Source organism: Leucoraja erinacea, chromosome 8 (assembly GCF_028641065.1).
Source record: "Leucoraja erinacea ecotype New England chromosome 8, Leri_hhj_1, whole genome shotgun sequence".
In the NCBI taxonomy this organism is placed as follows: domain Eukaryota; kingdom Metazoa; phylum Chordata; class Chondrichthyes; order Rajiformes; family Rajidae; genus Leucoraja; species Leucoraja erinaceus.
The window spans coordinates 29,356,744-29,373,560 of NC_073384.1; the positions used below are offsets into that span (position 1 = coordinate 29,356,744).

General features: G+C 39.3%; 1 protein-coding gene across 2 annotated transcripts in view; it reads right to left on the minus strand.

Annotated features, from left to right (window-relative positions):
• Positions 1-16,817, minus strand: part of sdccag8 (SHH signaling and ciliogenesis regulator sdccag8) — a 347,356-nt gene that overhangs the window by 254,437 nt on the left and 76,102 nt on the right. For both annotated transcript variants that reach the window (XM_055639311.1, XM_055639312.1), the window contains exons 11-12: positions 13,725-13,859; positions 6,294-6,410 (exon numbers count right to left, since the gene is read on the minus strand). In XM_055639311.1, coding sequence (XP_055495286.1) covers positions 6,294-6,410; positions 13,725-13,859 — 252 coding nt within the window. The remainder of the gene's footprint in view (positions 1-6,293; positions 6,411-13,724; positions 13,860-16,817) is intronic.

Below are 16,817 nucleotides of genomic sequence, written 5' to 3' on the forward strand. Positions count from 1 at the left end.
AGGAAGACTGTCTACCTTTTGAAATTGGACCGATCATATTTGCCCCCACAAAACTGCACAAAAAAACCTATAAAGAAAACCCCATAATACATAGTGGAATACGAATTTGGAAACAAATAAAAAAAGATTTAAAATTGAATAATATACCACTATGCCTTCCCATTGTAAATAATCCTTTATTCAAATCATCCTTTATGGACAAAGGTTTCACGCAATGGAAAAATTATGGAATCAAAAATATAGGACATCTTTATGGGAAAGGCACTTTTCTTTCATTTCAAGAGTTACAACAGAATTATGGACTGCACTCAAATAATTTCTTCAGATATCTACAAATTAGAGATTATGTTAAATCTAATACACAAGTCTACAGGAGTAGGGAATCAGAAATTCTTGATGAATGTTTGAACAAGCATCCTAATACTGAAAAACTAATAGCTTATATTTATAACACCCTACTAAACAACGAGGTACCACCGTCCGAACCATATAGATACAAATGGGAAAATGAAATAGGTCACCCTATAACGAAAGATATGTGGGACGAAAGTTTACAACAAATACATCAATGTTCATTAAATGCCAGACATACTTTAATACAATTCAAGGTCTTACATAGACTACACTACTCTAAAATAAAACTAAATAGAATCTTCCCACAAATCTCTCCTATTTGTGATAAATGTCTACATCTAGAGGCTAATTTAACACATACGTTTGCAAACTGTATAAAACTTAAACATTTCTGGACTGATATTTTTGAAATAACTTCAGAAGTTATTAATACAAAACTGGACCCAGACACAAAATTAATAATACTTGGAATATCAGAACAAAGTTTAACACTCACAACAAACCAAAGAAATTTCCTCGACTACAGTATAATAATCGGGAAAAAATTAATATTAAAATTTTTGAAAGGCCCTACAACCCCCACAATTAAAATGTGGATTACGGAAATGTCGGAGACCCTATACTTAGAAAGAATTAGACTTGTCTTAATGGACAAACAAGACCTTTTCGATAAAATCTGGGCTCCATTCATTAACTATCTGAAGGGATAGATTGGCACAGCACGAGGACCCAACTGAAACTTGAACTCAGGATCAGGTATATTATAATCTACGAACCTATCTCCATTGACGTATTACAGGTAATCCATTCCACCTCCTTTGTTTTTCTGTTTTTTTTAAATTTTTTAATTTGTAACTTTCTACCCTCTCTTTCTCTCTTTTTTCTATTTTTAAAAAAAGCACTAAAGCAGAAGTAATTGATAATTGAAAATTTTAATAATGTATGACTGAAATTTAAAATAAATAATTAAATAAATTAAAAGGAAAAAAAAGCCTTGGATATGTGATTTCAAAGATATCAAAGGTTTAGTAGAGCAAACCATATTTCCTCATCACTACAATGCAAGACAGATGCCTGGCTTATTTTCTAAATTTCTATGGAATTACAATCTTTCTTTTCAGAAAAAAATGTAGAGCCATTATGTGTAATTAAAAATATTGGGTCAATCAGCGTTTTCTAGACTTCCACATTGAGTACTCAAGAGCTTTAAAATAGAATGGGCTGGAGGTCGCATCCTCCTGTTCTGCCTATGTAATTAGTAATTTACTGAGTTGAGGGGCCAGATACACTTCTTACCTGACTGCTCAGCTTCTTGTCACCTACTTTCTTAGTGAACACTATTTTCTTTTTTTAATAATAATTAAAAAAAATAATTATACTTCGTAATGATCATCGGAGTCATTCGAAAACAGTGAAAAAGCCTTCTGTCGAGCTGTCAAATATCATCAGATTTGTGCCTGCAGCTTAGGTGGTGCTCGTTAATTCAGCAGCGTTTGTGCCATGTTAGCACAGACACAGGGCCAAAATAGACAATAGGTGCAGGAGTAGACAATAGACAATAGGTGCAGGGGTAGGCCATTCGACCCTTCGAGCCAGCACTGCCATTCAATGTGATCATAGCTGATCATCCACAATCAGTACCCTGATCCTGCCTTCTCCCCATATCCCCTAACTCCGCTATCTTTAAGAACCCAATCTAATTCTCTCTTGAAAGCATTCAGATAATGGAAGGAGAAGTGCAATGTAGTTCCCAATAATGCTATGTGGCAAAATAATTTCTATCTACAGCAGTGGTTCTTAACCTTTTTGGCCCCATGACCCCATCAGACATTCTTGATCAGTACCATGACCCCCGAAACAATTTTTTTTTTAAAAGCCCGATTTATTAAAACATGTCCACCAATGCTCAGTCAATGGGATGGCTGAAATTGCTTCGCATCCATCAGACAATCAAAATGAGGCCGAATGCTCGACAGGCAGCACCTCATGTCAGCGTCGAATACAAGCCTATTGCGTACCTTCATTTTCAGAGTTACCATGGTTGAGAATCCAGCCTCACAGCGATAGTTTGAGGGGGAATGGACCAATAGGCCCTCTTCGAAAGGACAGGACAGTCCTTCACTTTCAGCCAAAACGTGGCAAGCTCTTGTTCCATCATCACTCTTGAGCTCTTCATCCTGCATCTTTTCATGAAGCTGATTCTCCTTCTCAGTACACCCTCTCTACAAGAACAACGCTATTTATCTTTAAGTTGAATCACACGATTGAGAAGTTTATCATTCGAAAGTCAGCGCTCCTCTGTGTGGAATATCAGAACTGTGAAATCGGCGCCCATTTCTTCACACATCGCTTTGAAGATTCTTGAGTTTGTTGCGGTCCCTCAGATGTGGTTCACAATCTTCTCGAAGACCAGGAGGGAGAGTCTTCATCGCTAAAGCATGGCGATGTATCATGCATTGGGTGAAGGAGACATGGGGAGCTACATCCTTCACAAAGGCTTTGAAGCCGGATCTGCATCCGACCATGAAAGGTGCCCCACCTGTACACACCCCGACAAGGCGTTCCCAGCCAAGCTCATGTTTGATGAGGAAGGCTTCCAGCATTCTGAACACATCTTCTCCCCGAGTCGTAGTAGCCAATTGCTCCGAGAACAGATACTCCTCCTTCATGGCTTCTCCATCGAGGTAACAAACATAGACTAGTAGTTGGGAAGATGAGGCAACATCTGTTAACTTGTCCAGTTGCAGTGAATACAAAGGACTGCTCTTCACAGCACTCACAACTTGCAGCAGAATATCATTACTCATCTGAGATTCAACTTTTGACTGAGTAATTCGAAAGGGAAATCTGCCTGAACTTGTTTGACTGCTGTTCCCCCAGCACCAAATTCGCTGCTTCGAGAAAGGGTGGCTTGATAGGCTCTTCGCCGATGCTGTGAGGTTTTTTTGTCTGGGCGATTCGATAAGCGATCCGGTATGAAGCCTCCAATGCTGCTTCATTTTGATGAGCGCAGTGACCTGTCGAATCGATGCAGGAACCCTTGAGAGTGGCTTCTTTTCGTTTGAAATAGTCCACACCCTTCCCCGCCAGGTTGCTGTGACAAGACTCCAAATGGATCTTCAGTTTGCTGGACTTCATGTTCTCGTGGCTCAAAACCTTGGCACAGATAACACATTGCGGCTTGACCACGGATTTTTGAACAATGCTTGTGAAGCCAAACTTGAGAAATGCTTCACTATACGTGTGCGTCTTGGAAGACATGGTTCACAACACACACAGTTCGTGTGTGTATACGCCAGGCCTCAGAGGAATTTTATCAGTGGGTACAAAGTTTCTTTCGGGCCCCCTTCCCATCTCCATTCGTCATCCTGTTTTTATCCACTACGCTACAGTTTTATGCCATGAGCTGTAGCCTGTAAGGCAAAAAGGGGTATGGAAGATGAGAGAGTGGTGGAATGGAGCACTCGGTTGATTTTCTGCATTTGAGGCCTTATGCTCCTATACTTCCTCCATGATAAATATAAATAAATATAAATAAAATAAAAGGATCAGAAAGCACATTTGTTTTGATCATCTTTGTTTATGCTACAATAAGATAAGGAGAACAAATGCAAATTGAAACATCTTTTTATATTTCAATGCGGATCAGATCATCAGAAGACATAATTATTAGTAAAAAGTAAAAGAAGATAGATAGGCTTAGTATTTACTTTAAATAAAGAGCTTTCCTGGCTTTTTTGTGTGAAAATCTTTGAATCAGAGCATGAAAATCTATTGTTCTGGCAATGTTTGATTCAATACTATTGATTCAATACGTTGACATCATGGGGCTGTGGTCTGCGGAGCTTCTAGCCACAGGCGTGGTGTGGACTTACCATCCAGAGCCTGGGATCCCTCGTGGGGATCGCCAGAGAAGAACTCCGACCGCCGGCCTGCGGCTTATAACATCCTGAAGCCGCGGTCTGTGGAGCTTCTAGCCGTGGGCATGGAGTGGACTTACCATCCGGAGCCTGGGATTCCTCACCGGGTATCGCCGGAGAAGAGCTCCGACCGGCGGCCTATAACATCCTGAAGCCTCGTTCTCCAGTAGGAAAGTGCCGAGTTGGGGGCTCCAAGCCGCATAGTGTGTTTGTCCATCCCCACGTCGGAGTTTGGATCATCCCGACGAGAGGGCCTGCACATCAGGCCGTCCGTAGCACGACTATGGAGGGGTTATGGCCCCAACCACGGATGAACAAAGGAGGAGGGCTGGCTGAACCTTGTTGCCTTCCACCACAGTGAAGAATGCTGTGGTGGATGTTTGTGTTAAATTTTATTGTGTATTGTGTACTTTTTTTAAGTGTATCGCTGCTGGCAAATTCATTTCACTGCACCTTGACTTTGAATACTTAGCCTGGCCAAATCCACAAGACATTCCTGAGACATTGTAGACATTAAATCATTCTTAATCAGCTTGAGTTTGCTAAATGACCTCTCTGCAGAAGCTACTGTTGCTGGAATTGTTAATAGTATTCTTAAGCAAACACAAACATTTGGAAACAGGCCACCGAGACTACACTCTCTTAACAAGTTCAACAGACCTAATGGTTCTAACTGCTGCTTATAGTTGAGGAAGACACCTGGAGGCTGCAGCGAATCGTCCGATCAGCAGAGAAGGTTATTGACTGCAACCTTCCCTCCATTGATGAACTGTACACTGCAAGGGCCAGGAAGCGAGCAGGCAAGATCATCTCTGACCCCTCTCACCCTGGCCACAAACTCTTTGAATCACTTCCCTCTGGAAGGCGACTCCGGACTGTCAAAGCTGCCACAGCCAGACATAAAAACAGTTTTTATCCACGAGTAGTTGCTCTACTCAACAGCCAAAAATCTGTCGTCTCCCTTTGATCTGGTATTTTGTTGGTTCACATGCTTAATCAATGGAGTTTTATCATTAATGTTTTATTATTATTAATGTTTAGTGTTTTCTGAGTCATTTGTAACTGTCACTGTATGTCATGTTGTTACTTGTGGGTGGAGCACCAAGGCAAATTCCTTGTATGTGAATACTTGGCCAATAAACTTACTTACTTACATACTATGGACTTGTTTAGCTTCTCTATTTTCATTTTTATTTTTCTTACACTTTTTATATTTTTTCTGATTGCTTGTTTTCCTCATACTAGTCATTGTCCCACAAATCTGGGTTTGAAATTTTGAAAAAACAAACTAGGAAGCAACTATAAGCATGAAATACCACTTGCTGGTGGGGGCAACATGGCTTTGGTATTTTCCTCCCTCCATCAATTGCAGGCACACAGATTTCAGCTTTCTCCAGTTACATTAATTACTGGTAAAAGTGTACTGAAAACTTTAAGCCAGATTTTACATTGTAAAACTGATATTGGTGGTAATTTTGCAATATTAAATTGAATAGAATCAATATGAAATGTAAACTGCACTACAATCCCAAGTTCACAATGGGTCCAAAGTGTCGGTGTTTATGATCTAACTATTTATGGCAAAGAAACAAATCCATATCTAAAATAAATAACTTGTCTTCTATCATTTAAAATGATTGAACCATTATTTCTGAATGAATCTTAAACAAACTACCAAAACTGAATCACACGCATCATGAAAGTTATTCAAATCCTGTGTAATGTTAAACAGGCAAAAAGTTAAGCATGGCAATATGAATTGCTGCAGATGTATCAACTTCTTTGGTTAGAATGATACATACCATTGGCTAAAAGGCATTCAAGTAACAATAAATACTCTTTGGATAGTGAGGGATTTTAAACATTAAGTCTAGTTCTGTAGCTATAAGGAAACAAAACCAAACATTATATTTTTCTTTCACGTCTCCTGCACATACCTCCTGATTTTTGTTCTTTCTGATTTTGTTTGTAACTTGCAGGAAAGCTTTCTCAACTGTTGTAATTTATAGAGGCTCCTACCTGTCCTTGCAGTTCCAATTCCCGTGACATTTTTGCTCGTTGCACTCTCAATTCCTTCTCGGTCTCTTCTTTCTTAATTTTGGCCTGATTCAGCTGATAACGCAATTCACCAGATTCCTTAAGGTTAAAGGAAAATGTTAAAAATGTTCATTCATGAATTCTTATATTTTCAGCATTCATTACAAACTTTACATTAACAAAATGGCCTCAGTGCCACCTAGAGGAAGTTGGTCAAAATGACCTGAGCTTTATATAACCAGATATCCAAACTTATAGATATTCTGGCAGTTTTGTCTTTAACTCAGCAATCAATACATTCAATTGTCACCCTGAATGAGAATTTATTAGATTGTGCCTTATCTAGGTTGATAAATAAGATATCCAATAGGAAATCTTTCAAAGGTACTTCTCCAAAAATAAGAAACAACACATTATGTGCAAATAAATCTGGATTGCAGTGCTCTGAAGTTGTAATGTTGAGAAGTAGGTAAAGAGACCTCACCATAAATACTGTTGCAATGTCAGTGCTGCGTGTTTATTTGTTTTATTGTATTGTTAACAATTCTGGTCACTAACACTTTAGTTAGATAAGGAGATGGGATGGGCTGTGCTTATTTTTTAATAAAATGTAGGAGACTGAACAGTAAGCTTATTGAGATTTATAAACCACTGAACGGCATAGATAGGATAAATAGTCCGAATTTTTTTTTCCAGGGCAGGGTAGTCACCATCTTGATATTTAAATATCAAGGTGCACAAGATCCAATACAATAGAACTTTATTCGTCCCTGGAGGGAAATGAATTGAAAGTATATGTGTAGGTCCGGCAAGAGTTAAGGTGACAAATGGCATATTGGCCTTCAAAGCAAGATGACTTGAGTTCAGGAGATAGTATGTCTTACTACAACTAAAAACATGGCCTTAGTAGATACACCTTGATTATGGTTTCCATTTCTTAGACATACTGTAAACAGTGAATGGCTGGGCTGTATGGGAGTGTTCTGAACAGAAAGTCATAAGACTAGAAGTACATATTTCCATGAAACCAGCAATGCAGGGGAAGAAGTGTTTCAATAGCCAGAGGGTGGTGAATCTGTGGAATTCATTTCCACGGACAGCGGTCAAGGCCAAGTCATTGGGTATTTTTTAAAGCGGAGGTTGATAGGTTCTTGATAAGTAGGAATAAATTAAGTTCAGGCAAAGAAAGGGAATCAATGTCAATTTCTTTCTAAGTACTACATTTAAAGTTAACCAATGTTTTGTCAATATAGGAGGGAGAGATATTCTTGTAGTACAAGCACAAATGTTTCATGGTCTTTTAAAAAGTGCCATGGCTCGATAGTAATGAAAGAATGCCAATATTTCCAGGTTAGAATTTTACACAAGCTAGAGAAGCTGGCAACTATCCCTTTCCAAAATTGTGGCTGCAGCAGAATGGATTGTGCTTTGTGATATGACCTTATAGGGACTAATATTTTGTCACCCTTTTCCTTGGTAGACAAGGAGATGGGTGATCATTCTTACTCTAATTTGAGTAATTCATGAATACTTGGTTGATGTATGTATTTTCAATGTAGAGATCAATGGTTTCAACAAAACAAAGTAACTCTGTAAATATGTTGCATTATCTGAAGAAGGGTTTCGGCCCGAAACGTTGCCCATTTCCTTCACTCCATAGATGCTGCTGCACCCGCTGAGTTTCTCCAGCATTTTGTGTACCTTCAATTTTCCGGCATCTGCAGTTCCTTCTTAAACAGTTAGTGTGTGTGACACCGCACGCCGCCCCCCCCCCCCCCCCCCCCCCCCACAACCACACTTTGGGGGAACAGACCCAACGGGTCTGCACTTGATCTAGTAAATAATAAAAGGAACTATTGACTGAAAAAGGCACAGCAACCAGGGATTTCCAGCAAGATGATCCATTTGGAAATTTTACTCAGACTATAATGGGACTGTCCGCAAGTATGGTAAATAGACAAATGATACTGGAAATAAAAAAATTTGAATGCTAAGCACATTAATTAGATGAACATTAACTTTTGGGCCTCAATACAAAACGCGAAATGTTCAGTATAAGGAACAAACATATGAACAAGCTAGACATTAGCTGATAGGTAATGGACCTTTTGCATCCTCTGTAGTTCTTAGAGTGCTAGATGTCAATTAATTACATGTAGATTAAATATGATCCAAATAATAATCTTTGCCTCAATAGTAAGTTGTTTGGCTTAATAAAGAGATCATTGCAGTATTTTGTGACATTTTGACATTCACTTAAAATTATAGAATTTAGGAAAATTAGATTTATTACAAGTGAATAATTTACTCACAAATGAACACACAAGATCATTCATCACTGGCTAAAGACATGGTTATTAATCATGAGCTGAAAAATATTATAACTGGTATTCACTGAAATATTAATACCAATGGGTTTTGACATAGTTTACTCTAGCTATAATAACCAACATGTGATATGACATCTCCAGCCTCCTTTCCATGCAGCTTTATTGGTGAAAAATGGAAGACCCTGTTCTGAGATAGTTACAACTTCATGAACAAAAAAGGAGTCAAAGGTCAGTTTATTGTCACATGTGCCGATTAAGATATGGTGAAAATCGAATTAAAAAAAAACATAAAGTGAATTCATGCAGCTCAAATTTACATTTAATTTTTTGCCAACAAGTCACCCTCTAAAGTGCTTAGACTATGAAGAGACAGGACGCCAACAATTTGTTTCCAACTGGAACTAGGAGAGTTCACTGTAAAACAAATGGAATCTTGCTATTCATTCTTCAGGCTTCGCAGCACGCTCAGCCACTTCAAAACTATTGTTGCCCAGACAAAGAAAGACATGCCAGTCATGATTGTGGACCAGAATACACTGAAAACAAAAGACGTTGCATGGAAATCATCAGCAACACAAAAGAAATCACCTCTGCCCATCATTTCTCAAATGGCAATTGTCAGTTGATGAGGGAATTGTGAAGTGCATAATTACAATGTGCCAACTGCAAAGGAAGAATAATTAAATTCAAGTGAAATTGAAAGAAAGTAATTTAAAGAAATATTTAAAAAATAATCAGATTACATTAAAATAACACTAAATTTTCAAAGCACAGCGACAAAATATAATTCTAACACTCAAGATGTGTGTTATTTGAAGCTCTGGCTGAGGCTTATCAAGCTCCTTGGGCCAGATCCTGATGGACCAGACTTGATATTGATATTGATATTGGATACTTTATTGTAACATGTGACGAGTCACAGGGAAATTCTTCGCTTGCATACCCAAGGTATGCAAATAGATGCCCATAAAGGGCGCTTACAAAGTTACAAATTCCCCTTCCCGTGCCAGGTCCCCATTTGTTCTCCCCCCCCCCCCTCCCTCCCCCCACCTACCTCATGGCAGTCTCCCCATGCTGGGTCCTCCATTACCCATTGTTCTACCCCCGCCCCCCATGGTGGTCTCCCCACATTGGTCTCGATTGCTCTTCCCCCTCCCTCATGGCGGTTCCCCGATCCCATGTCCTCCTTTATTCCTTCTCTTGGCAGCAGCGTCCTCTAACACTGCCGGGTCCTCTCCAGATGCCTCCGTTGCACTGACCCAGGCTCCAGTCGCGGGCTCCTCAGACCCAGGCACCGATGGCCGCGGGCTTCGTCAACCCGCGAGGCTCCACCTCCAATCCGCGAGGCTCCACCACTGGGCCGCGAGGCTCCGACCCGCAAGGCCCGGGCTCCTTTCCGCGAGGCCCCACCGCCAGCCCGCGGCAGCTCCGGAAGGCTTCTGTCGCATTGGCACCTCCAAATTGCAAACCAGAATCACAACCCAATGTTTGCACATACCCTTCAGCCAGATGCAGGTGGCTAATCTTGCCAGTTGTTTGCATCCTCAAATTAAGCAGTAATGTCAAACTTACTAACAAGTAGTTGTAGAAACAAGGAACTACAGATGCTGGTTTATGAAAAAAGGACAAAGTGCTGGAATAACTCAGTAGGTCAGGCAGCATCTCTGGACAGCATGGATAGGTGATATTTCAGGTCATGACCCTTTTTCAGGCAAGTAGCTGTGTGGTCTACTGCTAAGATTTTGCTGAGCAAACAGTCTAACATGCATTTATGGAAAACAATGATGAAGGTGGAGCTGTGCCTTCTGTCCAAGATATCATTGAATTAATTCTACACTGAGACATTGAAGAATAATTAAAATTAAAGAAAATAATTACGAAAAACAAATTAAAATATAAAAGCACAAAATATTTCAAATCATTAATCTAAATGTTTAGTTAAAAAAATCTTATATTCCTCTAACCTGCAATCCTAGAATGCCCAACAAAATGTTTAGGGTTTTTTGGCTACAATTAAGGGTATATTAAGGGTAAGGGGGTGACTAGAGAGAGAATAGGGCCCCTTACAAACCAAAGTGGCCATCTCTGTATGGTTGCCGAAAGATCTATAGGGAGAGGTGGAGCTGGATAAGATTTTATTCCTTGGATCGTAGGAGGATGAGGGGTGATCTTACAGAGATGTATAAGATCGCGAGGGAACTAGATAGGATAAATGTACAGAATAATTTACCCATGTTAGGGGAATCAAGAACCAGAGGACATAGATTTAAGGTGAAGGGGGAAAGATTGAATAGGACCCTGAGAGCAATGTTTTTACACAAAGAGTGGTATGGAACAAGCTGCCGGAGGAGGTAGTTGAGGCAGGAGCTATCACAACATTTAAAATACATTTGGACTGGCACATGGATAGGATAGGTTTAGAAGAATTAGGGCCAAACACAGGCAGGTGGGACTAGTGTAGGTGGGGCATGTTGGTCGGTGAGGACAAATGGGCCGAAGGGCCTGTGTCCATGCTGCTAAATTCTATGACATTAGGTATGAACTTCCACAAAATAAATGTAATTAATAAATGCCTTACAGTATGTTAATAAACTGGTTGATCGACAGAAAACAGTTGAGATAAGTAAGTGTTATTACATTGGAAGTGACAAATCCAAGTCAGCGAAGTTGATGTATATTTGAGATCTTATTGCTTTAAACTATTTTGATGAGTATATATTATTTGAAATTTGTTGTTGATGCAAAGTTTTGAAAATAGTGAGATGAAATGTTAAGGGTTCAGAGAGACAAATAAGTTGATGGAAGAGCTTTACTGATGTTGCATGCAATTTAACATGGACACGGGCTATGTGCAACTGAAGAAATGGTAAAACCTATGTGGATAAAACAATAAAATCTGCTTTTTTAATTTTTATAAATAAAGAATTTAATACAAAAGTGGAAAAGTAATGAACGTACACAAAATAATACTTCTGCTAATAATCTAGAGTACTTTTGGGCACTTCATTGTGGATATCTGCTCAATCAGTTCTGCCCCAGAACTATCAACAACTTTCTCTCCTCTTCATCATGGTCTACTCTTCCTTACTACAGATACAGTCACGCACACAATATATACAATAATATTGCATGATGAACAATACAGGTTGACTATAATTTGACCACTGTGGGACAACAAAGGTGATTGTATCAAGCTTTAAATGATGAACAAAAGTTATTTTACAATGTATCTCCATGTGAATACTAATCAAATAAAACTGCATAAGATCTAATACAAGGCAATCTACAACAAATGCAACATACACAGTTCTTATGAAAAGTAATTGACATGAAATATATCTCTCTTCCTCTCCACATGGATTTTCCTCCTTGATAGACAGTAGACAGTAGACAATAGACAATAGGTGCAGGAGTAGGCCATTCAGCCCTTCGAGCCAGCACCACCATTCACTGTGATCATGGCTGATCATCCACAATCAGTACCCCGTTCCTGCTTTCTCCCATATCCCCTGACTCTGCCATCTGTAAGAGCTCTATCGAACTCTCTCCTGAAAGCATCCAGAGAATTAATAATAATAATAATAAATTTTATTTATTGGGCACCTTTCAGACATCTCAAGAAAATTGACCACCACTGCCTTCTGAGGCAGAGAATTCCACAGATTCACAACCCTCTGTGTGAAAACGTTTTTCCTCATCTCTGTTCTGAATGGCTTACCCCGTATTCTTAAACTGTGGCCCCTGGTTCTGGACTCCCCCAACATCGGGAACATGTTTCCTGCCTCTAGCGTGATCAAACCCTTAATAATCGTATATGTTTCAATAAGATCGCTTCTCATCCTTATAAATTCCAGAGTATACAAGCCCAGCCGCTCCATTCTGTCAACAAATGACAGTCCTGCCATCCTGGGAATTACCCTTGTGAACCTACGCTGCACTCCCTCAATAGCAAGAATGTCCTTCCTCAAATTTGGAGGCCAAAACTGCACACAATACTCCAGGTGTGGTCTCACTAGGGTCCTGTACAACTGCAGAAGGACCTCTTTGCTCCGATACTCAACTAGTTATGAAGGCCAACATGCCATTCGCTTTCTTCACTGTCTGCTGTACCTGCATGCTTACTTTCAGTTGAACAAGGACCTCCAGATCTTGTTGCACTTCCCCTTTTCCCAACTTGACACCATTCAGATAATAATCTGCCTTCCTGTTTTTGCCACCAAAGTGGATAACCTCACATTTATCCACATTATACTGCATCTGCCATGCCACTGCCCACTCACCCACCCTGTTCAAGTCACCCTGCATCCTCATAGCATCCTCCTCACAGTTCACACTGCCACCCAGCTTTGTGTCATCTGCAAATTTGCTAATATTACTCTTAATCCCTTCATCTAAATTATTAATGTATATTGTAAATAGCTGTAGTCCCAGCACCGAGCCTTGCGGTACCCCACTAGTCACTGCCTGCCATTCTGAAAGGAACCCGTTAATCCCTACTCTTTGTTTCCTGTCTGCCAACCAATTTTATATCCATGTCAGTACCCTACCCCCAATACCATGTGCTCTAATTTTGCCCACTAATCTCCTATGTGGGACTCAATTGCTTTCTGAGAGTCCAGGTACACTACATCCACTGGATCTCCCTTGTCCATTTTGCTAGTTACATCCTCAAAAAATTCCAGAAGATTAGTCAAGCATGATTTCCCCTTCGTAAATCCACGCTGACTCGGACCGATCCTGTTGCTGCTATCGAAATGTGCCGCTATTTCATCTTTTATAATTGATTCCAGCATCTTCCCCACCACTGATGTCAGGCTAACTGGCCTGTTTTCTCTCTCCCGCCTTTCTTATAAAATGGGATAACATTACTCTGTCATGGTGAGTAATTCCATTGTAACAGAGTGAAAATTCCAATTCACTCAGTTCCAATGGATAACACAGTTATCCCAAGGGTAAATGGATGCAAACGAGAATGATCCTACAATATCACCACTGTCTATTTATTTACCAACACACATTGAGCAAATGTTTACTATCACAGGATTATTGTGGTACCAAGTCTGGAGAATTTTTAACTGTGTACCTTATTAGTCTCCATCTCGGTATATTTTAGTTGCTTCTGAGTTGCTTCCAGTTGGCTACATACCGAATCCTTCTCCCTCACCAGCCTCTGCAACTGACCTTCAAGACATGCGACATTCTCCGACAAACAGCTCACCTATAAAAAAAAATGTATCATGAATTTTATTTATCTGCAATAGTATTGTTCACATTGTGAATTCCAGATTTGACTAATATCAATTTTGTTTATAATTTTTTATGATCACAAATAAGCATAATTGTTGGGGATTTGATCTTATCACTCATTTTTTGCAGCATATGTAGGTGCACTTTCATCTACGTACATTTGTTTCTAAATGACCAGTTGAGCAGTAGAGTGTAGATGCGAAAGAAAACAGGCCCATACTTACAAAACGTACAGTGCCCTCCATATTGTTTGGAATAAAGACCCATCATTTATTTATCTACGTCTGTACTCCACAATTTGACATTTGTAATAGAAAAAAAACACAAGTGGTTAAATTGCACATTGTCAGATTTTAATAAAGGCCATTTTTATACATTTTGGTTTCACCATGTAGAAATTACAGCAGTGTTTAGACAATGCATAAACACTGCTGTAATTTGTACATGGTTGAACCAAAATGTATTAAAATGGCCCTTATTAAAATCTGACAGTGCATTTTAACCACATTCGATTTTTTTCTATTACAAATCTCAAATTGTGGAGTACGGAGGCAAATAAATAAATAATCGGTCTTTGTCCCAAACATTATGGAGGGCACTATATTACCTTATTTAACTTCTCTACGTTCTCTTTAAATTATTATGATCTTTTGCGGGTTTCGAGTTATTCCTGTAAACTTTTAAAATTATAATTCATTACTAATTGAAAATAATTAATAATTAATAATTGCATCCTCCTTCCAGGTTTATGGAACCAGTCAGAAGATCCAACTCGCAGTCAACACAGAACAGTATAGCACTGGAATGGGCCCTTCAACCCACAATATTTGTGCCGATCATGATCCTAAGTCTGACTGATCCCATCTGTCTGTACATGATCCATTTCTCACTATTCATGTGACTGTCGAATGCTATTCCATGTGACTATCGAATAACCTCTTAAATGCCACTTTTATACCTGTTTCCACCTCCACCACCACCCCTGGCAGTGCGTTCCAGCCCCCCCACCTCTCATTGTGCAAAATACTTGCTCCACACACCTCCATTTAACTCTCCCCTTTCCCCTTTAGCCTTGGACATTTTGGCCCTGGGAGAAAGGTTCTGACTGATAGACTGGTTCTGCAACCTAATTCGAAAAAGTTTAGAAGGAAGGCAAAGGCCATAAAAGGTACACATTTAAAATCTATATAACGTGTTTAAAATAAAACTTTCTATAAAGATATAGTGTACGTTGAATAAAATGAGCCTTTACTTTCTTGTTTTGAAGGCTCACAAGGTGACACGGTGCCAGATGCCATGTATAGCTTAAAATAAATTTTGTGAACATAGTATTTAGAAGCAAATTGTCAGGCTTCTCTGAATTATTCATAGATAGTAATAGTTAACATATATGCACCAATTAAATTATCTAAACCCCTCAGATAAATATGATCAATATTTTAGGTGGTAAATGAATACCACTTACTGAAACAAAAAAAAATCATTTAAATCCCATTTAATTTTATAAAAGAAGCTAAGCCGTAGTACAACAAAATCTCAACTGTGACGTACCAATGCACTTCTAAGTCAGTCACTCTGTCTCTAAACACAATCTATCTGGAGAGTCCAGGCTACTACTCTACTCCTAGTAAATACTACGAGGATATAATTATATAGCAAACATCATCTACCATCATACATCCCTTGGGGAATAAAAAAAAGGAACCAAACTGAATGCAGACTCCTGTTGTGAACTCTCCAGCAACTTGCTTGTACATCAATAGCAATCAAAAGCTGGCAAGCAGCCCTGCAGATAATTAGAGTTAGATTTATGGCATTACAAATGAAACTGAGGAAGTAGGAATCTTGAATGGATTGTCTATGGCATACTGCAAAGCTGGCTAACAAATACCCTTTTGAGTGTTTTCTCATAGGTTTAGAGTGGTATGAGACCCTCATTGATTCAACAATCACCTTGGATCCTCAGTGAGAGCAGGAAGAATCTTCAAAATTGACCTGGGAAGTTAAAGGTGAAGAGGACAATTTGCTTAAATCAAACGGCACAGATGGTTTACACCTTTTGACGTTAAAGTCAATGGAAAATAATGCTCACGAGACTATCAAGATTTAGAATAACAAAGGAAGAAATAATGTAAAGACACAAAAAAATGTTTGAAACCAATGGCAGCGTGACTGATACATTTGTATAATCTTTTTTATCCTGTGTTAGAATTTCTTGTCATTTTCTGTGAATGCCAGTAAAGGCATGATGTGTTCGAAATATCCTTTCTTCACTATTATAATGGAGACATTAAAGTGTATAATTTATTATTCACACAGTGTAATGTCAAAGCCACGACAGAAACATAATTCTTATTTTTTGAATAATAATTAATATTAATTATTTAATTTGAGGAGATATCTAACTTTACTGTGCCTTGTATTTAATTGTCGACAATTAAATACAAGTCCACCCTGGTTTCTGAGCCTTGCCCAATTAGATAATTTTGCAGGACCAACAGAGAATAATAATTCAGGCATGGGACCCTCTTCATGAAGCTGTGAGGAGATGGGCATTCGTGTAAAATGATGGGGACAGTAGGAATCGTGAACGAATTTGTTGAATAATAATGCATAACATTAAAATATCTAAATTGTGGGCTGGACATTACTGTTTGGTTGAATGTGCCTCGACCCCAGGGAGAGTAACATTGGCAGTGGCAGGGCACATGCTGCTTGTTTTCTCGCCTGGGCGGCAGTAAAGGGAAGAATGGTGAGTGTATATCGTGGGTCACACACGGGAAATTAAGTTGATTTGACCATGGTTGACAAGGTCTGATTCTGTGGGGGGGGGGCTGGATGGTGTCGAGAAGATCGTGGGTTGGATGGTGTCAAAAGAGAATTGGAACCATATCTTTCGGGTGCTGAGCAAACAGGAGATGCCTCCTGG